This window comes from Archocentrus centrarchus, chromosome 3, assembly GCF_007364275.1.
Source record: "Archocentrus centrarchus isolate MPI-CPG fArcCen1 chromosome 3, fArcCen1, whole genome shotgun sequence".
In the NCBI taxonomy this organism is placed as follows: Eukaryota; Metazoa; Chordata; class Actinopteri; order Cichliformes; family Cichlidae; genus Archocentrus; species Archocentrus centrarchus.
In genome coordinates this window covers 5,165,137-5,191,868 of record NC_044348.1, presented here as the reverse complement: position 1 = coordinate 5,191,868, position 26,732 = coordinate 5,165,137, and the positions used below count along the sequence as shown (strand labels likewise).

At 40.0% G+C, this 26,732-nt stretch overlaps 1 protein-coding gene across 4 annotated transcripts in view; it reads left to right on the top strand.

The window, feature by feature from the left end:
* The window catches only part of tspan4a (tetraspanin 4a), a 158,482-nt gene extending 140,125 nt beyond the window's left edge, over positions 1-18,357 (top strand). For all 4 annotated transcript variants that reach the window (XM_030718934.1, XM_030718944.1, XM_030718926.1 and 1 more), the window contains 3 exons: positions 893-1,024; positions 12,905-12,988; positions 18,224-18,357. In XM_030718934.1, coding sequence (XP_030574794.1) covers positions 893-1,024; positions 12,905-12,988; positions 18,224-18,292 — 285 coding nt within the window. In that variant the 3' untranslated portion in view covers positions 18,293-18,357. The remainder of the gene's footprint in view (positions 1-892; positions 1,025-12,904; positions 12,989-18,223) is intronic.
* The last annotated feature ends 8,375 nt before the right edge of the window (positions 18,358-26,732 follow it).

Below are 26,732 nucleotides of genomic sequence, written 5' to 3'. Positions count from 1 at the left end.
GCCACCTATGGAGCTATGTATGCATGTATGTAGATGCAGATCTACCTGAGAAGAAGCAGTAAAAATATTCACAAGGCACTGAATGAGTGCCGGTATAATAAATCTGTACCGGTCACATGCCTTTGGTCGTTAACTTTTCAAGGTGATAACATCTGAATATTCTGACTCTGTGCAGTCTTCAGCCTTCTTTTTTCCCCTGAACTTTACATCTTATCTTCAGGTGTCTCAGGTGATTTGAATTCTGCAGTACTTCATGTTAAAGTGCAAACACAACCTATTGTTTAAGGGAGGGAGCAAGTTTTAAATTAACACAATCTCAACTGTGTGCACGCAGCTCAGACGGCATTATTGCCCCATGGAATTTAATTCCACCAGATGAATATCTCTCTCTCTCTCTCTCTCTCTCTCTCTCTCTCTCTCTCTCTCTCTATATATATATATATATATATATATATATATATATATATATATATATATATATATATATATATATATATATATATATATATATATATATATATATATATATCAGGGGCATTTAATCTTTTCAACTACACTGATGAAATGAATTGTGGTGAAAGCCACGATGTCTTCTAAAAAAAATCCATACCAATCTCAAAGCAGGGAAATGTTTATTTAAAAAAGAAGCTGGGTGAGTTAGAAAGTTATTTTAAGGCTTTGGGACAGCTGCAGCTCAATATCAGGGGGATGAAGTGTTTTACATGCTCAGCAGATATGAGTTATTTTACCCAATGAATCTTAATTCCTGCCAGGTAAATGAATTTCATTCCCATCACTGGAGGATGTGTATTTCTTGCCATGTATGAGGATTTCAGTGTGATGATAATAAAAGTTCAGACTCTGAAGACTCAATGTTTTTCTTCCTATGCAGTTTCGTTGCTGTGGAGTAACCAACCACACAGACTGGTTTGAGGTTTACAATGCCAGCCGCGTGCCAGACTCCTGCTGCCTGGAGTACAGCGACAACTGTGGCCTGGACAACCCGGGAACGTGGTGGACAGCGGTGAGTTCAGGCAGATAAACCAAAGTATATTGCACCTCCAAACTGTGCTACTAATATTGGTTTTTTTTTTCATTATTTTTTTTCACAGTTTTATTTTTGCAGATTATACGCTGATTATGCTAAACCCACAGCAGTTGTCGAATCACACCTTGTAGCAGGTGTAACTGGGTGCAGAAGGGCACTGAATGCCTGTGAAGGGGGCATGTATCATTTTAATCCCCTTCAAAATCTCAGACACAATTGCACATGAGAAAAATTAGAAAATTCAAGAAGAATTAAATATAATGTTGAAAAGGTTGTTAATTAAACTTTGGGACATTGCATCCTACTGTTAAATAGTAGTGGAAATAGTATCGAGATGTTTAACTTAAGTAAAAGTGGAAATACTATGTGTATCAATTCTGTTTCCAGTAAATGTCCTGTCAATATCCTACTTTAGTAAAAGTCTTAACATCAAAATACCATTAAGTACCTAAAGTAAAACTACTCACTATGGACCATTTTTCAAATATAATGCATTTCTTGAATTCTACTAGAGCAGATTTGCATGAGTCATTTTTCACAATAACAGCTCTTGACCGTAGACTGAGACTTGGTTCATTTCCTCTCTGAAACAAGTTACTTTAGCTTCTCACACTCAATCTTAAAACTGACTTTGTTCTGATTGGCGGCCCCTCACAAACAGAAGGTTTGAGCAGCAGGCTTCTGTGCTCTCACCAACATACAAAACTGAGTGTAAGCAAAATCATCTAGGAGTGAGTGTTTTGTGCAGTCTGAACATTATGACCACTGGCAGGTGAATGAATAACACTGATTATCTCTTCATCATGGCACCTGTTAATGGGTGGGATATATGTGATGTGTTAGAAGCAGGAAAAATGGGCAAGCATAAGGTTTTGAACGAGTTTGACAAGACTAGTGATGGCTAGACAACTGGGTCAGTGCATGTCCAGATCTGCAGCTTTGTGGGTGTTCCTGGTCTGCAGTGTTCAGGATCTATCAGAAGTGGTCAAAGGAAAGAACATGACCCAGCGACAGGGTCATGGGCGACCAAGGTTCACTGATACATGTGAGGAGTGAAGGCTGGCCTGTGTGGTCCGATCCAACAGACAAGCTACTGTAGATCAACTTGCCAGAAAGTTAATGCTGGTTCTGTTAGAAAGGTGTCAGAATACACAGTGCATTGCAGGTTGTTGCGTATGGGGCTGCATAGTTGTAGACCTGTCACGGCACCCATGCTGACCCCTGTCACCCACCAACAATGGGCTCGTGAGCATCAGAACTGGACCACGGAGCAATGGAAGAAGGCAGCCATGTCTGATGAATTACATTTTCTTTTACATCACGTGGATGGTCGGATGCGTGTGTATCACTTAGTTGGGGAACACCTGGCACCAGGATGCACTGCAAGCTGGAGGAGACAGTGTGATGCTTTGGGCAACTTTGGGTCCTGCCATCCACGTGGATGTTACTTTTTTTTTTAAACTTTTTTGGCCACAGCAGCTTTTATTGGCAGTAGAAGGAGATAGGAAACGGGGGAAAGATACAGGGGAAGACACGTAGGCAAGCTAGCGACAGGCCGGGACTTGAACCTGCGCCACCTGCACCGCAACGCAGCATAGACATGTGGTCACCTGCTTCACAACTGAGCCACCTGGGCGCCCCACGTGGCTATTACCTTGACACATACCAGCTGCCTAAACATTGTTGCAGGCCATATACACCCTTTCATGGAAACAGTATTCCCTGATGGCTGTGGCCTCTTTCAGCAGGATAATGCACCCTACCACAAAGCAAGAATGGTTCGAGGAGCACATCATCAAGTTTGTGTTGATTTGGCCTCCAAATCCCCCAGATCTCAATCCAATCAAGAATCTGTGGGATGTGCTGGACAAACAAGTCCGATCCATGGAGGCCCCACCTCACAGCTTACAGGACTTAAGGGATCTGTTGCAAACATCTTGGTGCAGGTACCACAGAATACCTTCAGGGGTCTAGTGGAGTCCATGCCTCAGTGGATCAGGGCTGTTTTGGCAGCAAAAAGTGGACCAATATAATATTAGTCTGGTGTTATGCCTGACTGGTGTAGATATGACAGAAAACAAGGACAAGCATAATCAGCCTCTTTTAATGATGAAGCGGGATTTGAACCCCCCCCTCCCCCCTCCACACCCGAGATAACGTTTACTAAAATTCTGTAAATACTCCAATCAAATAAATTTTACCTACGCTTGATTGTCCAAGTGTAAGTGCTGTGTAACTGCACTGGTCATATTTCAAGCAACTGTAATTTGTAATGTTAACAGGCTGTTTCAAAACAGTTTTACACACAAATTGTCATTGTCAACAGTCATTTTGCAGTTTTTAAAAGGGAGCTTTTAAACCTCAGCAGCCCTACACCTCAGCAAGTAAACAGAAGGCCTGAGGGATTTGTATTCATTATGGTGGTTATTGAATTAATCACCTCTCTCCATAAGGACTTGACTGCTGGTGCTGCTAATGTTTTTCTAATGTATAATTAGTGTCATATTTTTAATTTTTAGCAGCCGGACCATACAGAGAGTTTTTGGTTTCCTTGTGGATTTCAGTGTATTAGAAGAAAAGAAGCATGAAACAGAATAAATGCATTTCTGATGCATTTCTTTGTCAGGATGTTGTATCCCAGCCAGGTTAAAACCAGCACTTCTATTTAGCACAAAATTCAAAGAACTTCAAGATACTCTCATCTTTAAATGATATTCAAAATACTCATACTTACTGTCACGGATTGGTCATGTGTAAAACTCCACTCAGCATATGGGCATTCGTCATGGAGTTGAACAGATTTGATGGAAACAACAGTTTTTTTCTTTTGGTATTCCACCAATTGTAATCTTCCCTGGACCCGGTGAAGGAGTCCAAAAGGGTGTCAATACATAAAGCCCACTATAGCTGTTAAAAGCAGAATTCAGTATATCTTGATCTGCATGAGATTTGTGCAATAATTGCATTGATTGCACTTCTAGGACCCCCTAGGTGTTAGACCCAGCCATGTTAGCTGTGTACCAGTTTAGCTCAATCATGCCCCACTTTGTACTACAGTAATTACTTTCCACCTTACTCTCTGTTGGTTTGGGAACATTTCTTCTGTGGTAAAGTTTTTCCATGTATTTGGCTCTAGTGCACACTTTCTGCAAGGGACTATTTCTATATCCACTTTCCTGAGAAAGTGACAGCATTTCCATAGATTTTGTCTCAAAGTCATTTTCCTGGTCACAAATTCTCAGTGGAACTGACCATAAGGGAAATTTTTATTTGAGCCACCTTGGATGAAAACTGCTAGCATGTAGGGCAGTGTCTCTGTTATTTTTGTTTGTTTGTTTTGCAAATACAGATCTGTGCAAAGCTCTTTAAAGATGGTAAGATATAAGGATTATATTCCCTCCTTGCTGTAAATTTAAAGCTATTTAAGATTAGGACTGATGTGACTTAAAAAGATATATATGCTTGTAGATCTGCCTCTGATGCACACCAAACCAAACTAATACCATCTCTACCAAATAATGTGTTTGAGCAAAATATTTTTTCCTGGTTAGAGACACAGTCTTCTTTTCATTTATTAGGCACACACATGCATAAAAGGGACAGTATTAACCCCTCATGGCACATTACTTGGTCTGTTTAAATACTTTGTCCTGAAAATATTGTTAATTCTCACCAGATTATGGCTGAGCACGTAATAATAGCCAAATGCTGCTGGGCCCTGTTCATGATCTGTACTGTAGTTGTGTACAGTGACTCCACATCCATGGCTGCTAGGATTGTTATTTGTGTGTGTTTTCAGTTTGTTTTTAGCTTGTTAAGCACAGCAGTAGTGTCCTGAACAAAAGCAGGTAATAAAGATAAGAAAGGTTTAATGAAAAAGTCAATATTTTAGTACTGGGATCATAAGGCTGTCTTTGCCTGACGTCGCAGGGGAATTTTCAATACATTCATGTACCTTCGGAAGCATTCAAAAAGCAGCATTTCCTTTCATCTTCAGACATCCAGCCTTTTTCTTGTGACTCTGTGAGGGTTTCTCGTGATTCTGTTTTCAGTGATGCAGCTGGATTATGTGGCAAAAGCTGGTAAACATCATTATTTATTTGACTTTTCAACTGCTGCAAAATCACATACAAAGAGAATTTAAATATTCAAAATAGGCCAGATCTGCAAGAAGCAGTTGCATGTCCATGCACTGGTAAGAAAAGTGAACAGGCTGTGCACAGGATTGCATCAGGAAATAGTAGTAGTAGTAGTAGTAGTAGTAGTAGTAAAAAAAAAAATACATGTGCCATAATTTTAGAAGGTTTGGCTTAATGAAAATGTAACACTCTGTATTGCCTGGACAGTTTGCAAATGGATTAAGCTGCACATGATTTAGCAAGACTGGAAGTTGTTGCTGGAGAGGTAATTGGGTGTGTTGGGATAATATGTAGGGACAGCTGGTATTAATAGCACATTCATTCAAAAACCAAAATTACCCCACCTACTTGTGGCCTGTTCATCACCCTGTAAAGCTTGGCTGCACTGAATGTTTTACTACAGTTACATTACTGCAGTGTCATTACAGCATCATCATTCTGAACTTAAGCAGCCACTTTTTCTCTTGATATTCTTCCTATAAACTTGTCATTAACACAGTTAGTCCCAACACTTCAGGCCTTTAAATCAATTTAGAAGTTTAATGAATTGTTGAAGGCAACTGCCCATTTTTTTCTCTTTTACATACAAAAGTCCTGCATCTACATTAAAGAGATTTCAGCCTTGAACAACCGCATGCTTGTTTTCCAAATTACCTCTCTTTCCAAAGGTTCATTCCAAGCACTTTTTATTGAATTACTGTCTTTACTCATTCAGGACCCCATTTTCAAAATTGCAGTCTTATTTCAGCAGGCTAAATCTTGATGAAGAATGATTTCCTCTCGGCAGATGATGCAATAAATTGTCCCCTTCAGCTAGCCTTTATTATTAGCCTCTGACTCATTAAACCAGTGCTCTAATGTTTTGGTTACCTTTGGCAACCCAAAGACCAAACTCACAGACAGTGAGACTCTTTGTATAAATGTAAACATTTTTAGAATTTACGCCTATCAGCCTCAACATTAAAACCAGGTTCCTTGGATCAGACTCGATCTTGCTGATGTTTGACTGGAACTCGGGGTGTTTGGATGCTGGGTCAGTGCATTGGCTTCTCTTTTGCAATCCTCAAGATGTTTTCGTGGTGTCCTGGGGTCCACTGGCCTGCTGGAGGTGGGGTCTGCAATTTTTATTAAGTGGTGCATGTCAAAATAACATCCACAGCAATGCCACTGCTCAGAGTTTCCCAGCAGAGCATTACACTGTAACACTGCATTGTTGCATGTTGATCAGTGATATTCCCTTAACCTGTCAGTGGTTTGTCAGTTTAAATGTTTGATCATTGTATACTATCCTACAGTTCGTTTGATATGAGGGCATGATATGATATGAGAATTTAATTATCGATGGCGAGTGATAAATCGGCCAACTTTAACACACGTTACTTAACTTCACCTGCCTACAACTGTGTCTGTTCTGCAGAACATCTTCAAATCTCTGTCCTGCTGTTACTACAGCAGCTGCTGGCACTGAATCTTTCTGCATTAACAGGCATCATTTTGTAGTGCTCTCAATTTTCTCCTAACCACCATTTTCTTTGCGTTCCATTTTCGCGTTTAGATCATCCTTACTTTGGACTTGACTTTCTGACTGGTCCACAGCAGATACAATGTTCTGTGGAATATCTATCAAATGTGAGTGCATCATTCTGTTGCACCTGCTCTTTGCAAAATGGCTCCTTGCATTTAATAATAATAATAATGATAATAAAGTACAATAATATAAATAGAATAATTGGCATTGGCAAAGTGTCTCAGTGGCTATATAAGGTGTGAGCCTTTAAGCATAATGAAGCTATTATGTTTAATAAAAAAGAAGAAAAGAAAGACATAAGCCCAGCAGACAACAGGTGTGCAACATCTGCAGCATCTCATTATTATGATCCTATATGGAAGAGATAAAAATGAGTTTTGACGTTGATCATCATCATTAAGGACAGAGAGTGTTGGGGCCACCTCACACGCTGAGACTCCTGCAGTCCAGCAGCGCTAAACCAGTCACATCACATCGTTATGAGTGAAGGTGATGAACAGTAATGGCAACGATTTCTGTTCAGTGTCTCACGTTATTAAGTTATTGCAGCAAAATAGCAAATGGGCCGTTTCAGAAATCATATCAGGGGTGCCAGATGCTGCCTGCAGAAACAGTCACAGTTTGCAAGGCTCTAGATCTGCGGTGGGCAATTAATTTTCCCAAGGGGCCACATGAGAAACTGGGACTGGGAGTCATGTGACCCCATGGGAAAATTAATTGCCCACCACTGATCTAGATCAAGTGTGTTGTGAATCTCTTCCAAATTTCAAGCCTTGTGAGGTGATTTTATTTTATATGAAAAACTAGTGTGACATGTTCAGGAATGTAATTTTGATATTCTCAGCTGAACCTTAAATCTCTGGAAAGTACTTACAGGAGATGTTCAAATTGAGTGGTGTTCAAACCAGTATTTTGTTTTACTTTTTAAAAGTCACTAAACTGAGAAGTGAAATTTCCACAATGTTTAAATGAATTCCATGTGCTGATGCTCCTGATTTCCCAGATAGAGGTTTTGTTATCATACGGCTGAATACAGTCATTCTAAAACCCAGAAATTAAATGCATATTTATTGTTTTATGAGTTGTTAAATGTGTGAAACAAAGTCTCTAACAGGAGATGGTGTCATATAACTCCAGACATGCACTTCAGTTTAATAAATAAAGGAAATCATCAATAAAACCTTTTGTAAACTGCAGATTTTTGAATTTGACACCATTATGGTTGCACAAAAGGCCAAGCTGTAGTCAAATGGCACCTGTTTTACACTTTTCAACATGAAACTTGTAACCTTTAAAAGGCCTTTCCATTTCTTTTCCTAAAATCTGGTTCTGCACTGAAAGATTTTTCAGAATACTGCATATTTACACCCTTCAGGTGACAGCTTGTTGGCCTTCTGAATTTAACCAGCGCCTGCAGCGGGAAAGACATTTTAATGATAAATTAATGTGGCTTGTTTGATTCTTTGATTAATGTTTGCCTGCAAATCAAGGATTCAGTCCCTGTAGTTCTCAATGAAGCGCAGCAGCTCTCTCCTTCTGTAATACCCACATTAGATTCTTGTATAAACAATTGCTGCAGGTATCTGCTGCATAGCTTATTTCAGTTGAACTCATATTCAAATGTTGCCTTTTTTTACGTTAGCATTGTCCAGCTAAATTCAGCTCCAACAGCTTCTCACTCTGAAATCACACATTTTACACTCGACTGATTTCTCTGTTGGGTTCCAAGCAGCAAGTGTAAATCAGATGCTGTTCAAGGCCACCGGCAGGTTCGCGCTGCTGAAGTGTCTCGAAGCAGATAGGAGCGTTTCTTTTCCCCACATTCAAATTTTGTAAATGCCTCACAGTACCATTCAGTAAATATTAAAGTAATGGATGTAATGCTGGAGGAATAAAGGTTGGAGTTTTGTCTTGGTTTATACTTTTGTGGCTCTTGTTATTGGCAGCTAAGTGTTCACGGTGTCAACCAGTGTCAGAAAATCTCTTTACGCGTTTATTGACGGGCGAACAGAAGCAAGGCCAGAGTGACACGTTGAAACAAAGGCGCGACAGCGTTCACACACACAGATGCATTTACAACTTAAAAGCCTTGTAGATGTGTTAAGATGTGTGAAAAGCTGTCTAGATTCACAACTAAAACTGTTTATGCACAAGGGCAGACATTGCTTTTGTCGGGATTACAAAGCCGTGCAAACACAGGGTCATCTTTTAAAAATCTCAGCCGCACATGCAGAGGGCTGATCTGAAGCCAGTGGCTGAACGGATTCATTCTCTAATGTCACAATTAGACCCAAGGTCATGTGGCAAATGAGGGAGACTACACAGTGTTTTAATTATGCAGAGTAAATGATCTATACCGTAGTGTGTGTGATTGTCAGCAAGTGAGTATGTGTGCAGTGACTGAGAGTGGTAAGTGTATTAGTGAGCGAGCGGCTCGGCCAGTCAGTCATCCAAGGGCAGAGAGAGTGAGAGGGACCCAGTACGGTTGTTTTAAAGTCTCCTGAGCCCAACTTGCTTAGGTGTGCTGTATCTCTAACCAGGTCAGCTCCACCCACCAATTTCCTGTAAGAAATTGAAAGACTCAGCCAGCAAGGAAAGGACAACAAGAGGACAGCCCCGAGGCCGTCACCAGTAAATGACTCCCTGGCATAGACAGATTCTGTTTGCGCCACACGGCAGTGAAAACAACAGCAAAGAAGTGCAGTTTCAACAAATGGTGACAATCATTGTAAAGCCCAAAAAAGGAAATGTGTTTTATGTGGTGGCCTCAGTTCTAAAATCACAAACAGAACAAAAATACTGAATGAAAAAAGTAGCAAAGGCTTTAACTGCTCTGTAAGTTCAAAGCAAAGGAAGCAAAGGAAGATAGGAGCCTTATTTGTGTAACTGCTAAGACCTGTTATTGTCACATCTGTGAGTTTTTGTCCCACATCTTTAACGCTGGATTTACATGTATATTCAGAAGCTTCCTTCTTATCGTTAGTACAGAAAGCAGATATCTATTTCTGTGCTTATATGCGCAACTGCCTAACCTTCTGTATATCCATTTAGTTTTCTGGATTATAGGAAAACTTAAGTGCATTAATTAATATTCTAGTCAAAAAGAATAAGCAAAAGTTTATTTTGTGTCTTTCAAATAGATTTTATAGACCAACACTATGATAAAAGCATTCACTCACCCATCCAAATCATTGAATCCAGGTGTTCCAGTCACTTCCATGGCCACAGGTGTATGAAACCAAGCACCTTGGCATGCAGACTGCTTCTACAATATTATATTTGTGAAAGAATATTTCACAAATATATATCAAACCCTCTGCATCCCATCTGCGTCTGGGATGAGCATGACGCAGGCATGTTCAGTTGGAGACTAAATACTGGCTAAGGAAGTGTCTGGATATGCTCCCAATTCAGAAAGACCTGTGTTACTCCGGCAGTAGGGCGCAGCCACATGAGTGGCATAAGTTCAGGTCGAAGCACTTCATCTCAGTACTTCTGTCCAGTCAGATTTCTACCAAGAACAACCAGATCAGAGATGGCGATCACAGATGTGCAGCCCGACCTCGGTCACCTTCAGTGAGTCGTGGCATGGTGGCATTGGTGACAATGTTGTGCATGTACTGGTTATTGTATTCTTAGACCACTGGATTGAGAATGCAGTACTGTAAATTGAACCATTTCTGAGGTGTACAAGTCAGTTCATTTAAACAAAGTAAATAGATAAAATTACTAATATATAACATTATAAGACACTCATTAAGGAATTTTCAAAAGCCCATGGCAGTCCATTTTATTTTAAGAACAGAGGTTTAAGTCTGAACCCAGTGCACTGTCTCATGCTTGTTTCAGTCGAGCCCCTTTTCACTGATACTTTAAAAGAGCAGAACATCTTTTCATTGAGGAGAAATATACAGAGATGAAAGTGGAGGCGGTCCAGAGGAGAGGACAGGCCAAAATGAGATTGATGAGAATCTCTTAAGACCAGGATGAAAAGTGCCAAATCAGCACACACGGCCCCTTTAGACAGAGTCCAGCGTTAGCACCTACCATTTGAAAAGGCCAGAACTCTGAAAGAGAGACTTTTCTGTTGCTTCTATTTGTCAAACATCAAACATAAACCTGTTACAGCACTGACTAGAAATGGATCATATTCATGAACCAGAATAAGTGGAAAAAGCAGGTGACGTGGACTTTGGCAGGAGTTATATTAAAAGACATGTGATCACACATATGGCAGTTCTTCAGTCCAGATCATGAAAACACACACACACACACACACACACACACACACACACACACACACACACACACACACGCACGCACACACACACACACACACACACACACACACACACAGCCATAGACTCTTCATCAGGGCCTCCTCTCCTCCAGCTTGTCCAATGAGCTGTAACATGCACAGACAATAACACAGGTCTGCATCCACAACATGGGTAGTAACGATTGCACAGGTCACAGTCTTACAGTCCAGGACCCCTGTATGGATTTTCTAAACTAAACTGTTGTTGTTGCCATTTCTCCCTGTCTCTTAAGACTGTGTGATGTTGTACTTGTTGTGTACAATGTCACACTTCTCTGTGTGGTTGAAAGCTCCATAAATGTATTTAATGAACCTTTAAATGTGGAATAAATGCTTTTTAGACATATTTTCTTCATAACTGATCACTTTTTAAGCTGAATTTGTGAGCAGACAACTATTTATAACCTTCCATTCTCATTGAAATACATGGCTCTCTACCTGCAAAATCCTCCTCTGTGTTCGCCAACTAAGCAGCCACAAATAGCTGCCAAATCCCACATTATGAAAGTGAACTACGTAGTGTAGTCCACTAAGCAGTGGATATGACAGCCAAGGAATTGTTGTGAAGACACTGATTACAGTTTCTTTTTCCTACACAATTTGTTTTTAAGGCATTTTTTTTGTTTTGTATTGCTTTGTTTGCTCTGTAACATTGTTGATAGCCTCAGTGTCTGCCGTGGGACTGGCATGGCAGGTTCAGGTTTACTAATGTGTTGTTTTTTTCCCTCAGGTTTTATGGGAGTCTGCAGTGGATGTCAAACAATAAAAATCTGAATTTATATATTTTCAGATGCAGCTTTGTGGTCCAGGGGGTCTGCACTTGGGCAGCAGTTTGATAAATAACTCCAAAGCTGTCTGAAATTTGGCTTACTGCATGACTTTCCATATTGATCCAGCCCAGAAATATTTTTTCGGCAGCGGTGAAATGCACAGTTGATTGTGTTTGGTTTCCCTGGCTCTGACTCAGCTTCTTGATGTAAGGAGATTTTAAAAAATAGCACAATCAGGAAGGCAAGTCTGCAGAAATGAATAATTAAATTAGAACAGCGCTTGTAGCCTGTTATGATAGCGCTCACCCTTTTACTACAGCATATCAGGCACTCTTTTCTCCTGTGCATCTATCATATTCGCACACACAGCTTGCCACATGTCTTGAAAATGTCTGTGGAGCCATGTGTCACATAGCTTTCATCGCAAATGCCACTCCCATTACTTCTGATGCCAGCTTTCAACTACACAGAGACAGCCACTTCCTTTCCTTTTGATAATCCGTCTCCTTTTCTTTACTTGCTTACATTTCTAGCCAAGAAGATAACTCTGTTCCTCCTAATAGTAATAATTACTTTTCTTTTCTTCCAGTCTGTCAGGTTACACAAACATTTTACATCCGAAGGTGATTTTTAAATGTACTCAAGATGATGAAAATGTCTTAGAGACAGAAAATGGTGAAGCAGTGAGAGGGTAGAGAATTTTTTTTTTTTCTGTCAACTTGCCTTCAGAATAAATTCAAGCAATGTCAGACATGAAAAATTCAGGCCCTTCTCATGTCTAACTGATACAGCCAGTGTATGTGCTGCTCCTGTATTCACATTACTGCTGTTTGTACTGCCGAAGGGAGACAAAGACAGCGGGGCTTCGAATTTTGAAAAGTTTTCCCAAAGAATATTAGGTCAAAGTGAAGGGATTAGTAAGATAATGATGTTGCCACATGGGATCCTTTAGCTTAGGAGTATTTTCTCTCACTGTTTCTTTATACAGGAGGAAAAGACTTATTTACCGCTAGACATCTTAATGATGAGTTTACTTTTGTGGGCTAATGTTTGCTCATGCTTTGTGCATTTTTTTTTTTGTTGTTGTGTGTGTCTCCACAGCCGTGTTACGAGCGGGTAAAGGACTGGCTTAACGAGAACCTGGTGGCACTTTGGATCTTTTCTCTATGCACAGCACTTACTCAGGTAATTACAGCTGGGATGCTGTGTGATTTCTTTTTTTTTTTTTTCCACAGCCCTTAAGTCCATCCTTGACATCCATCGTCCTGCTTCAGAGAAAGGCTCCTGTTTTGAGATAAATAGATCTAATAATGCCCGTTTCCTTTGCATTAAGGGTTGGAAGGCAGGATTTTTGTGGACATCTTGAGCCCATATAAGCCTCTTGTGTTACTGCTGAAGACCACATAGGGAGGTTTGACTTTCCATAAAATTCTTTTATCTCCTTTCCAGCCAAGTGATACGTGATGCGGTTTCACAATCTGGGAGGAGAAATATGCTCTGCCTGAGAACATCGATCTCATGAGGCTCCTGTGTGGCTCTAGGCTGAGTTTTAGTCACCTATTAGATTCTAAGTGCCCTTGAAAATCCTACATGCAGCATCCTACATGATAAGCCTACATGGAGCAAACTGAAAATGAGACAGAAGAATGAACTGATTCCAGTCTTTTCCAAAATATCTCTGGTACAGTACAAAGAATACAAAGAATTATTTATGCTTTACATTCATGCAAATAACAATTGTACAGGTGAAAATGGAGTATATATTTAGCTGAATGTGCAGAGATTTATAAGCTGCGGCCTTATTAGGTGTGGTATAATTATGGACTCCACAGTCACCTGTTCCACTGCTCATTAACGCAAATCTAATCAACCAATCACATGACCACAACTCAATAAACTTAGATATGCAGACATGATAAAGATGTCCTGCTGGAGTTCAAATCAAGCATCAGAATGGGGATGAAAGGTGATTTCAGTGACTTTGAATGTGGCATGGTTGTTGGTGCCAGACATGCTAGTCTCGAGTCTTTGAGAAACTGCTGATCTCCTGGGATTTTTCCCACAAAACCATCTCTAACAGAGAATTGTCTGAAAAAGGGAAACTATCCAGTGAGCTGCAGCTCTCTGGGTGAAAATGGTTTGTTGATGCCAGAGGTCAGAGGAGAACGGCCGGACTGCTCGGAGCTGAAAGGAAGGCAGCAGTAACTCAAATAACTACTTGTTACAACCAAAGCTCAGATCATCTCAAACTGCTTTCCTGAACACGGTGAGTTCACTGTACTCAAATGACCTCCACAGTCACCAGATTGCAGTCCAGTGGAGCACCTTTGGGGCGGAACGGGAAAGTCACATCTTGGATGTGCAGCTGGCAAATCTGCAGCAATCGTGCGACGCCATTTTTCCAGCACTTTCTTGAACCTGTGACACAAAGAATTAAAGCAGTTCTGAAGGCAAAAGGGGTCCAATCTGCAACTAGCAAGGTGTACTTAAGAAAGTGGCTGGACACCTGCTGGCTATTAGCAGGTTTCAGGAACTTCTGCACTGGCTTCATGATTTAGACTTCCATCTTTTATGTACAGTCTGTGGGTATACGCAGTTATTTGTGATAGCTAATGTTAGAAAACATTAGATAAACTGATGCAAAAAAACAGATGCTACTGATTCACTAATGCCTCCTGTCATCTGACTACACCACTTAAACTGCTTGGTGCAATAAAGGGCTTGTGTACTTTTGTTCGACAAGATTTTTCATTAATCATTAGTGCGCATTATTCACATCAGTGGCTGCTGTTTGGCAAGATTTGCATAGTTTTTTAAAGGCTTGCAGACATCTCTTTATTTAGTAACGCACAGCTTGCACACAGCTCAAGTGAGATATGTCTGAAAATCCCTTAAAGCACAGAGTGTTTTAGGAAGCACTTTAGGAATAAGTATTTTAGGAGTGGAAGAGTTTTCGAGAAACCCCAGAAGAATTTTTCTCATACCATTAGACACAGAGAATCGTGACAGGAAAGCAACTTCAGATCTACATGTAAAAATATGCTTATACACAAACCCAAATATATCCATAAATGAAAGAAAATGGTGACGATACAGTTCAGATAAACATATGCATACCGCTTGAGGGATTGTCTTAATAGTAGTTCACATAAACGCAGGGAACTGAAATAAAAAAGTACTTATATTTTATGACACCATGTTGACTAAAATTGAATCAAGGGAGTATGAAAACCATATTTTCATACACCCCGACTGTGCACAAAAGTAAAGTTTAGGAAAGTTTTATGGTCAAGGCTCCAGAGAAGTGTTTAATCAGGGATTCCTGCAGTGCGTGGGACACAGCGGGGTCCACAGGAGCATTTTAAAATGGGTTACAGATACCGGTAACAGCAGCCATTAAGTAAACTCGTTGAATTATGACTCTCCCACAAAAAAAAGTGCAGCAAATCAAAAATAACTGTATAGTGAAACAATGTTGATTTATTATCTAAAAAAAGTGGGAGCTGTTTTAATGGAGCTACATCGTTTAATCCATTCGCAGTCAGACACACAAACGCACGCTCGGACCGCGTCTGCATTAAGCCATTTAAATCTGAAAACTGTGTTTGTGCGAAAGTGATTTGTGTCCACATTAGCATTGCAGTGTCGTTTCTGAGCCCACAGTGAAATGCCTGAATGCCACCATTTTGCAAAACCTCTGTTTGTCGCCGCGCACAATGAAACGACTACTCTGGCATTTTAAGCTTTAAACACTCCAGAGACCAATTTAGTAAAGGTCTGTTTTCAGGGGGGTAGAAAAATGCTCTTTTAGCCTGAATGTCTGGATGGAGAGCTGAAACAGAGAGAAAGAGATGCATTTACAATCTGACTGGCTTAATGTGAATGCACTCATATGTAGAAATGCAGGCATTTATTTTGTATTTTAATGAGTTGAAAGTGGTTTAACTCATTATGAGTTTAAGGTACATGTTTGCTTTTAACAAGTTTCTAACTTGTTTAACATGCAGATTAGTAGCATATTGGCTCTATAATTAGCATGTGATTGGCTCAATAACTTCCTGATTATTGCTTATTGATAGTAGACAAGGAAGGGGATGTACATGAATTATTATCTTAATGTGTTTGCCCTACATGAACTCCCGTGAGTTCATTTTTGCTTGAAGAACTCTTGACAACACTGAATTTCACAGCTGCAAACCTGCAGAAAAACTAAGTGCTAATAGTGTCCAAATATCATTAAGTCTTCCTAACTCAGTCTCATTCTGCAGGGAGGTTTTCATCTAATGAATTCACTAGTATTGTGTTTTGAGATACAGGTGCTCCACTCTGAAGTTGCCTCCTCTTCACACTTAGTGAATCCATTATAGAACACAACTGCCACTTAATTAACGAATTCCATCCTCAAGTGATGTGTTACACCTTGAAAAAAACAAAACAAAAACTGGAGGTCCATTGAGATGCACAAGTCTGATTTCCCTTCAGTGGCACAAGAACAAAGTCATCACAAGCGGAACTATCTCCTTTATTAATGAACCACTTCAGAGGTTTTTAAACCTTTCCTGAAAGTTTTTTTTTTTTTCCAAGTTTCTCTCAAGGCTAAGAACAAATGTGCTGCCTAAATTTGCTGAATAATTTTCAGCTGACTGGCTTTATTGGTGCATATAGGATCACACAGATTCAACCATATGTATAATGTATCATACTGAGTGTGTGGGACGATATGAGCATGACATCGCTTTAGTTGACACTTCATAATATTATTGTCAGTGAATTGCTATTATTTTAAATTGATGGTTAATTTTTGCTGTTAGCAAACCTATTTTAATTATTAATATTAGTAATAATTAGTAAATATAATCATTTGTTCTGCTACAATGTTAGTTTATGTAATATTAAATAAATTACTGTATGAATGACATATTATGTATTGCATCATAGCCTAACATTTTTGCACCACCCCTCCATTCTTTAGATTTTGCTTCTAAGGAGTAAGACGTTCTTGTCATTTTTAAAGTGGTTTTGAGCAGTGGTTCTTCAGGCTTTCTGAAGCTGTTTCTTTGCTGCTTTTTCACTCATTTTTAGTCCAGTACTTGTACCAGACCATTTTTTGTTTGTTAAATGAATCATTCAAGCATAAAAAACCCACCTAACTCAAAGGATGAACCAGTGTTGCATCCACACATAACAGACAACTTTGCAAAGAACCTGTTTTAAGGCACTCTGTTACTTGCAGCCTGTCTCAAAAAGCATGTCATTTGTTCCCATTTCTTTAGTTGAATCTATGAAAAATGATAACACAGTTTGACAGACATAAAAACAGTATTTTTGTAACAAGGTGATTCCCAAACAGCCATTAGCTGAAAATTTGGTAAATCTCGGCATGGTGTGTAGTATGTCCTTAAAATTTTGAGAAAACTGAACAAGAATGAGAATAACTTTATTGATCCCAGAGGGAAATTCATATGTCTGACATAGCTCATCTGCTACTTGTATGAGAATAAAAAAGCCTGATGGCTGTGGGTGCAAATGATTTTCTGTATGAGAGGAGTCTTCCAGTAAGAGTGGAGAACAGCTGAAGGACAAAAGAAGAATTGTCAGGCTTAAAAATCTAACTACAGCAGCTGAACAGCACCTGAAAGGAAAATAATGCAGCAAAAATCTGACACCGTACCTGAGAGATGCATCTGGCCCTTCAACTGATACATCCACTGTTCTCTGAAGCATTTCAGCCAGTGGTGGTGAGGAGCTTTTCAAAACTGGTGATATTATGAATGCAGAGAATTAAAGTAAAGCCAGATTTTCATCCACTGTGCAATACCATCTGGCAACAGCTTCATTCTTCAGCATGACAATGAACCCAACACACACCACCAGTGCAGTTAAAGCACTCCTGGATAGCCTATCTGGAACACTATCAGTCATGAAGGGGCTTTCTCAGAGTCCGGACCTCAATGTCACTGAAGCAGTGTGTGATCATGTTGACAGAGAACAGAACAAAAGGCAGCCAACATCCCAAGAGGAGCTCTGAATGTCCTTCAGGAAGCCTGGAGAACTTATCCTGAAGACTACTTAAAGAAATGTCAAGACAGCTGCCTCAGAGAGTTCAGACTGTGTTGAGGAATAAAAAATAAAGGTGGTCATACCAGATATTGACTTACAAGCTCGTTAGAACTGTACAAACACTGTTTTTGCCTTAGTTAAAAAAGACTTGAATATTTATTGACATAGACTGCACTGATTTGAGCGTACAGTCTTCTTAGTTACACTGCTTCTTCTTCTTCTTCTTCTTCTTGTGAAAGTATTTTTTTTTTCATGTGTGGTGAAGCAGATACACTGTGATCCAGAAAGTTCTTTCTACATCTTTTCCCCCTGGATATCTGACCCCTCTAATGGCTGGTCTGCTTTGTTGTGTTTGTGCAGATCCTGGGTCTGGTCTTCTCTATGACAATGTTCTGTCAGGCAGTGAAAGTGGAGACCTTCTACGCCTAGTGATCGACCCCTCCACCCTTCGGCACACTTGGATTGTTACTCATCAGAGAGGAACAGACATAGGCCCCCCCCCCCCCCCCCCCCCCCCCCCTCCTGCTCCTCCTCCCCCTGACAGACTCTTCTTTCCAGCGGTCGTCCTCTCGGTGACAGCCGCTCTCAGACGCCACCAGTCAGTTTTCCTGCTAACTATCAACAAGGACAGTGTCAGTGTAATACCTGAGTTCCTATGGTTTGCTCTGTGTCGAAAGCTACTTTGTGTGATACATTTTATGAAACAGTATTATGAACATGTACTAAAAAAAAAAAAGATCTAGTGTAACCCTTTTTTAATCTGTGTTTTGGTTTAAATTATTTTATGGTTTGTATGTGTTTTCAAAACGCGAGCTACAGTTGAGAAGTGTGCACTGGTGTAAAGTGCTTCAAGTGCATGTCTCCTGCAATGATGTGTATTAAATGTTTCAGCTCAACTAAACACTGCACGTTACCTCGTCATTCCTTAACAGAAAACCCTGTTAATGTGTCATGCTTTATTTCTGCCTGGCATGCTGGATACTTCGATGAAAAATAATGGGGGGGGGGGGGGGGGGGGGGGGGCAGCATGTAAAATTGTTAATTTGGCCACTCTACTGCGACATACTGCGGTCATTAAAATATTTTGTAGCACCTAACTAATCAGGCATCAATTAGATACTTTGAATGAATCCAGCCACCAAGTCTGAAGCATGTGACTTTTTATTGGCTGCATTTTCACGGGACACAAGAATAAAAGGAGGAATTTAAATGAACAGTACAGCAGAAGGAGCCTTGAGACTGCCCTGGGGCAATTTCCCTTCCAGTTCCAATCAGAGCGCCAACGACAAAGACTCATCTTTAAGGTCTCCTCCTGCCCTTTTATGACTCCCTAAGTTCCTTTTTTTTTTCTTGCCTTGGACCGCCGAATATAATACAAGAAATACACCAAGTGAGTACACCAGAGACAACCTTTGATTAAATAACCCCAAAGGAAAAAAGCTTTAAGAGTTGTTTTCAGCTGCAATTTAAAGTGCTGCTGGTGCTGGAGCTCTTTATGCATTCACTGTGATTTCTCATCCAGTGCTTTTTTTTTTTTTTTTTTTTTTTTCTATAATTAAACAGTCATGACCTCAAAGAGCAAAAGTCCTAACTGTATCAGATCTGTGGAAACATTTCAACACACCCACCCATTCGAATGGGTGGGTGTGTGCAAACGAAATATCCTGTACATAAGCATTTCTTCTATGATATACTGCATGCATTTTTTATTCCTAAACAGATTGTGGGAATGTTGGAAATGAGGAATGCAGTAAAGGCTCTTTTTTCTGGAATTGACAGAGCCTTAAATGATTCTGGAGATACCTTCAGAACAGCTTTTAGCATTAAAGAGTTGAAGGTAATGGTTAGATCCCAGAGGCACAAACTGGCACTATCTTGCAGACAGAAGAGAAGGAAGAGACTGAACTTACAACTAACATGAAGTTTCTGAAAATATTACTGAAAAAAAAAGTAGTGTGGGGATTTTTTTAAAGGTCAGTCTGCCCATATTAAGGGAGCTGGGCATTTTGTCGTGTAGACATAGTCAAGACGGCCTGATGAAGTTCAAATTGAGCATCAGAATGGGGAGTGACTATTGTGATTACTGGAAAGTGAGTATTTCAGAAGCTGCTGATCTACTGGGATTTTCCCGCACAACCATCTCTATGGTTTACAGAGAATTTTCTGAAATAGAGATAATATCCAGCTCTCTGGGAGAAAATGTTTTTTAATGCCAGGGGTCAGAGCAGCTCAATTAACCAGTCATTACAACAAAGGTAGGCAGGAGAGCATCTCTGAACGCACAACACGTCAAACCTTGTGGCAGATGGGCTACAGCAGCAGAAGACCACACTCGATGCCAACTAACTAACTCTAAAGTTTGCACATGCTCACCAAAATTGGGCAACAGAAGACTGGGAGATTAGAAAAACGTTGTCTGGTCTGATTAACCTCGATTTCTGCTGCAGCATTCGGATGGCAGGGTCAGAATTTTAGCATAAACAACGTGAAAGCGTGGGGATGCCAGCCTCAAGAGACCATTAGAGGAAGTGCAGTTTTTGGTTCACTTTGGCTTCATGTTTTTCCCAGCCCTGGAGGATGCTGTTTGCTTTTCACACATAAATAGTGCATGAAAATGATGTCAAAATTACACGTTCCAGAGTTTTTTGCTGTGGCGGTGTTGGATCCTTGCATGCAGGAAACACCACGGAATGATCGCAAGTCAATCCCATGGCCCACATAGAGACAGAAACAGCTTTCACTTACACATTCACACATGTATTATTCATACTGTAGATTCCTGTTTAACTGAGATGTGTTCAAGTAAATCTTAGACAAAGCATATTTCAACAACTACTTCCATTTTTCCAGAACTTGTTATTGATCTAAACCAACCGGCAAGGACACCAATAACACTGACAGAGGCATCCAAAACTGACATTTCAATAAAACGTAAATGCATACGAGAATACAAGGAGAATCTGAATGGTGTCAGAACACAGTCGGTGGTATTCCGTGTGATGTGAGAATAAATTCGGAAAATTTAGCGGTTTCGGAAACAGTGAGCCACAGTAATAGCTCATCGCTAAGGCTAGTATTCTGGCTTTTCCTTTGCTCGACTTGCTCTTAACAAGACATCCACTGTGCTGAGATGACGTTAAAATGGCACGACAGATGTGGGAATTTTCCCCAGCTCACTAACATCAAATTAAATATTATTAGATTTTCACATGATTGATTTGAGGTGTTTTTGTCAGTTAGAACAAATGGACCTTCATGCTTTTGTTTTTGCAGCTTTCACAAGACCAAGAGTAAACAAAAGCAATCAGTGGAAATTACAGTCCTTCACCCTTCACTGAAAGAAAGCACTACTATTTAAATAAAAAACTGGACTACAATTTGGTTATGGCTTAGAGTACAATACCCTGTCTCTGCTCAGTACCTGCAATCAAACAGAAGCTATAAAGTATTCAGGTGGTGAGCATTATCCTGGAATTGCAAAGAATAAAGTGACAGAGTGTATGGTAAAGTGTAAAAGCAAGGGTCACGCTGACCTAGGTTTAGTTTTCTAAAACTAAAGCTTAAAAAAAATTTAGAAAAAAGGATAGACTGGCTTTTTTTCAGGTTTCCGTTAAAAAGAACACAAATAGGGCGCAATGATCCATAAAAAAATCATTGAAAAATGACTGCAAACTGATGTAAGATGATCAGACAAGGTAGATTGCAAAGAGAGTGACAAATCAGTGCCTGCAAAAAGCCCCACAGGTGTGTGCAGCAGTTCTAAGACAAGCATGGCATGACGCGCCACTTCCATTAGCACAGTAATGCTGTTGCTCACAACACAGCGAGCCCTCTCCAAACCCCAGCGCCTCTTTTCGTCCCTCCGTTTCCTCTCAAATTCACCTCAGTACTTCAGCAATTCTCTGTTTCCTTTACCCCCCCTCGTCGCATGCATTATTCACGCTCATGTTCGCGGGCTTTCTCCCATCTTCTGCTTGATCAATAAAACATACCTGTGTGCTTTCTCCCCGCACCTCTCCATCCTCTTGGCTTGCTCCCAGAGCAAAATCCTTGAGTCCCCGCTGAGGTGATAAAACAGCGTGGATGGATGGCCTTTTCAGAGTGGGAGAAAATGATTACAATCCAGGCCATCTCTCGCCAGCGTGAGTTGTGTCTCTAATTTGGTCAGTGAAAGGAAGTCCTTGCATTTGTCACACACTTAGAGAAATTGAATTTAAGGGACCTTTGTCTAAGTTTCTTGCACAAAAGGGGAGGCACAGCCCAAAATATCTTGCCACAAAAGAATAAAATAGAGGGTTTCAGGTTCATTCAGTCTTAAAGTTTGATTAAAAAAATGTTTTGCACATGGATTTGGTTGCACGAAACAGACTTTAAATCTCTGAAGTTCATCTGTGTACTGATCATAGTTGAATCCAAGTGGTTTACGTGGACTACTGGGGAGGATGTTAAAATGTGCTGCATCAAAATGAGAAGAAAAAAAAAAAAAACCCAAGCAAAAACAAAAACCTCCATAATTATGTGATTTGATCAGCAGCTTCTATATCCCACATCAGCATTGGTTCACCCAAACATTACACCTACATATAATCTTGCTCCAAAACCATAAGAAATAACCTGCTGCTGCATCATCCTCCACTCCTCTGGGAGGCTCTCCACTTGCTTTTCTATTTTGGAATCTGGCTGCAGGGGATATGCTACTTCTGTCCCAATCATGGCCCACTTTCTCTTGCTGGCTCACAGCTGATGTTCCAGTTCATCCACATTCCTACAGGGGATGATAATAGTAAGATAATCGAGAAGTAATTAGGTAACACTTAGCATCAACTCACTATGATGTATTACTTGACTCTGGGGTACAAAAGTAATGTTGAAGCACTGACTAATGGAAAAATTATAATGATATTATTTTAGTGCCTGTTCATGATTCATGAAGAAAGTGGTGAGCTTGATGAGTCACAGATATTTATGAATAAATCATAACCTACTGATTTGTTAATACAGTTCTCTGATCACTGATTATTATTCACACATCTTTCCCTGAAATTCAGTGACTACTTACCAACATTTATTATAGATGCTAACTTGTCCAGTGTGGCGGGTTTTTTTTTGTCATTATTATTATTTTAAAGTGTTTCTCACTGCCTGTGATGTTGACTGCTTCGTGTCTGAGCCTCAAACCTGCTGGATATTTCCACTTCACAATGACAGCAGTCCCAGTTGGCCAGGGTGCCTAGACCTTTTGTTCACAGCAGACATTTCATGGCAGCAAAAGCACAGGTGTAACTGATAATATTAAAAATGACTGCATTTCATTTTACTGAGCCTTTTTTCAGGGTCTTAGCATTGCGTGTGCTGGCTCTGTGTCACAGCTCTCTGAGACACTTGATGGAACTGATCCACCATGAATGAAATTTGTTCACCTGTTCTTTTCCAGCTAGGCAGATTCAAAATATCTATCATGAAAAAAGAGCAATATAACAAATTTAACTCATTCATTGGAAAGATGGTACCCATAATAGTATTTCATTGAAAGTTACTGACTTAATTTACTGCAGGTACCTGACAGTTTGGCTTGAAGGGGTAGCTTAGATTTAATGAAAACAACTTAACAGCATCTACTGAAAGCTCATAACAGTTTCCTGATATTGTGCAGCAAGGCTCACTGTCATGGCTCATTGGGACAGTTGATGGAGCTGAAACCTTTGAACAAAATGGCTGTACTACACACCCACTGGCCACTGCATTAGGCATTGCGCAACTGCTCGTTAACACAAACATCTAATCTGCCAATTACACTGCAGCATCTCAGTGCATTTAGGCATGTAGACACGGTCAAGATGGAGGGTTGAAGTTCAAATCAAGCATCCAAATGGGGCAGAAAGGTGTGATGAGTCTCAGTTTGGATGGTAGGGTCAGCTGTCATGGTGTTAACAACATGAAAGCATGGATCCATCCCACCTTGTATCAATGGTCCAGTCTGCAGGTGGTGATGTAATTGTGTCAGTACCCAGTACCCAGGCAGTTCTGAAGGCAAAAGGGGTCCAACCTTGTACTTGCAAGCTATACCTAATGAAGTGGTTGGCATTGTTCCACATATAGGAGTGTGCCTGTGTAGTGTGATCATTTGCCGTATCCTATCATACAACACAGGGCTACTAATTCACTGAAACAACTTTTAAAAAGGCAACAAAATCAAAATAATTTCATGTATTTATTCTGATCCCGTGCATCACTGAACAAAATCTGTGTGCTTGTTGGTCAGACTTTAAACCAGCCATGTGAAGTAGAAAGTCCGACCTTGCAAACGCCCCTGCATGTGGCCATCAATCAAACTCTGGCTGGGGTACTTTAAATCTCCACCGAACAACTGACAGCAAATTACAGCGCAATTTGTAAGCAGCAGAAAATAACTTCAACTCAAATCTTTTTTTTTTTTTTTTACATTTCTCAGGCTGAAAGAAAAATACAAATGACAGAGGGCTGACTATTTAATACTCCTCTATTTGCTTTTCCACAATACGGCCTTTGTGTAAGCTCTGGTTTACAATCCAGAGCCCCTCTTTCTCTTTTTATGCTGAATTGTGATGCCAACATTGATAATACCGTCCCGGTGCATTAACAGGACACGACTGAAGCCTGGCAAGAAATGAAGAGCTGGTTTTTTTTTCTGCATGGAAGAATATTTGGCACTCCCCAAAGAGGTTTAAATCTCCAGCACTGTTATGTAACACCATTTTTTAAAACCAGTTTTGATAATTGTGCCATCACTCACCCGAGCATGGCACACATTTGCGTTTGGTAAATAATAACAGATGACAGGAAAATGCATATTTGTGATAAATACAGTAACACAAACTCTCTGACTAGTTTCATCCTGCTCCCTGAACACAGTGACTTTTATAGAAAGCGTGGAGCTCGGAAATGCCTGAATGATCTTCTTTGAACAGAAAGATCAAATTGAATTTAAGACTCCAATTCAATTTTCCCTCTTTTCTATTCATCCTGGTTTAACTTGCAAAATGTTAGGCAGTTATAAAATAATTGAACATAAATTATAACATTCAATTTTAAATAAAAATGTCCTTGGTGAAACTCTGAGACCTAAATATGATTGCTGAGATTTCCACTTCAGAACCACACATCTCTGAAGCACTTTTTACAAGATTTTTTTCTTTCCTTCTTTTTTTTTTTTTTCTTTCCTATGCCAGAAAATAAATTGGAGATGGCACAGACAGCCAGTGGCCTGCGCTAGAAAAAGAAATCCTGCAGTGAGGTCAGACAACAGAATCAATAAAAAACAAAGAAGTTTTCCTCTGCCACAAGCGCTTAAAACTTTCTTCATGTTGCTTTGTGGATTCAAATGTGTCTCCACCTTGTTTCCTGTAGTTCACGTATTAATATGATGTGGTTTGGAGATCATGTATGTACAGGTTAGGCACACTCAGCTAATGACAATGCTTCAACAAGCGCCAACAGTGAATGATTTAAACTACCGTAAACATGGCAAACTATCCTGATAGAGACACGGACAGGACAGCAAAGCAGCAGCAGGTTTGTGTATTAGGAAGGAGACGGGTACGACCTCGTGTCTGATAAATGTTTAAAGGACATCCTTGAGTTGAGTGCCTGTATGACAGGCTCACATTCACAATTTGAGACACATGTTAAACTTTTATATATTCTTAAGTGAGAAGGAGTCGTGGCTTTTGTCACAAAAAATAATTCATACACATTCAAATTGCGGTTTTTAGTGGCAGAGCCGGTCAGTCCGTCTCCACCGGGCTGCTTAGACTGCAAAACTTAGATGAGTGCATGGATGAAAAGGAAAATTTACACAGACATTCAAGATTCCCAGAGGTGGACCCACGCCAGCTTTGATGCTTCCCTAACTTTTCTCTTAATGCCCTAGTTCGTTGACATGCGTTGACAAAAATGTTGAAATTTGAGCAGACACGAGGAGTCGTGTCCTCCTAGGTTGAATTATAATCAGAAAAACCAGCCAATCAGGCGAGGTTGAACCTTCTTAGGATGTTTTTCCTCTTCTGATGGTTCTTTGGGGTTTTTTTTTGGTGGTACAATTTGGACACAGTCATCAACACAAAGCCAACGCCACAGGAAGCTGTGATTCTTGTTTATCTCCTTGCTGTTAGTGAGTGCAAGACTACTACCAGATTACAATCTCAGCATGGTTATCAGAGAAAATCGGTGCTATCAGACGCTTGCCTCCAGTTGGCTAAAAAAAAAAAAAAAAAAACAATTAGAAAAAAAGATTTGCTGCCTAATGTAGGGCACCTCAATTTGAATATTTCATGCAATACACCCCAGCATCAAAACCAGTCCCATCTTAAGTTAACGCGATTAGAGGCACTACATTATTAACACAATCGGGTGGGGATGATTGTGTAGAGTGTGCATTAGTGATCTCACGAACAGTTTTCCATCAAATTTTATCTTCAGTGTAATTTCATGGCGTAAGCTGTGCTCATTTTCTGTCTCTAATTTAAGAAAGAGATGGCTGCTCTTATCACTAGTACACAGAGGAGCACTCCTCTTCCCTTTTGAGTTGGGCTATCATGTGTTCTGTGCATTTGCCTGAAATCTTCACATCACCCTGTCAGCATCCACACACGTCTTCATCTTCCCACGCTATTACAGATAATTGTGGTATTGGAAAGGCAAGGGAGAAAAGCAACACTGCAATCTTCAAGTAATCCAATTCCACAATAGTTCTGCGGGGTGTTAAAAATCTCAATGCATTACTGCACACTTTTTTTTTTTTCTTTTCAGCAACGGAATGAGAAATTATTTCAATATTTCAACATTCAAAATTTCTTAAAATTACACCTGGAAGGAATTCACTTTATATTCA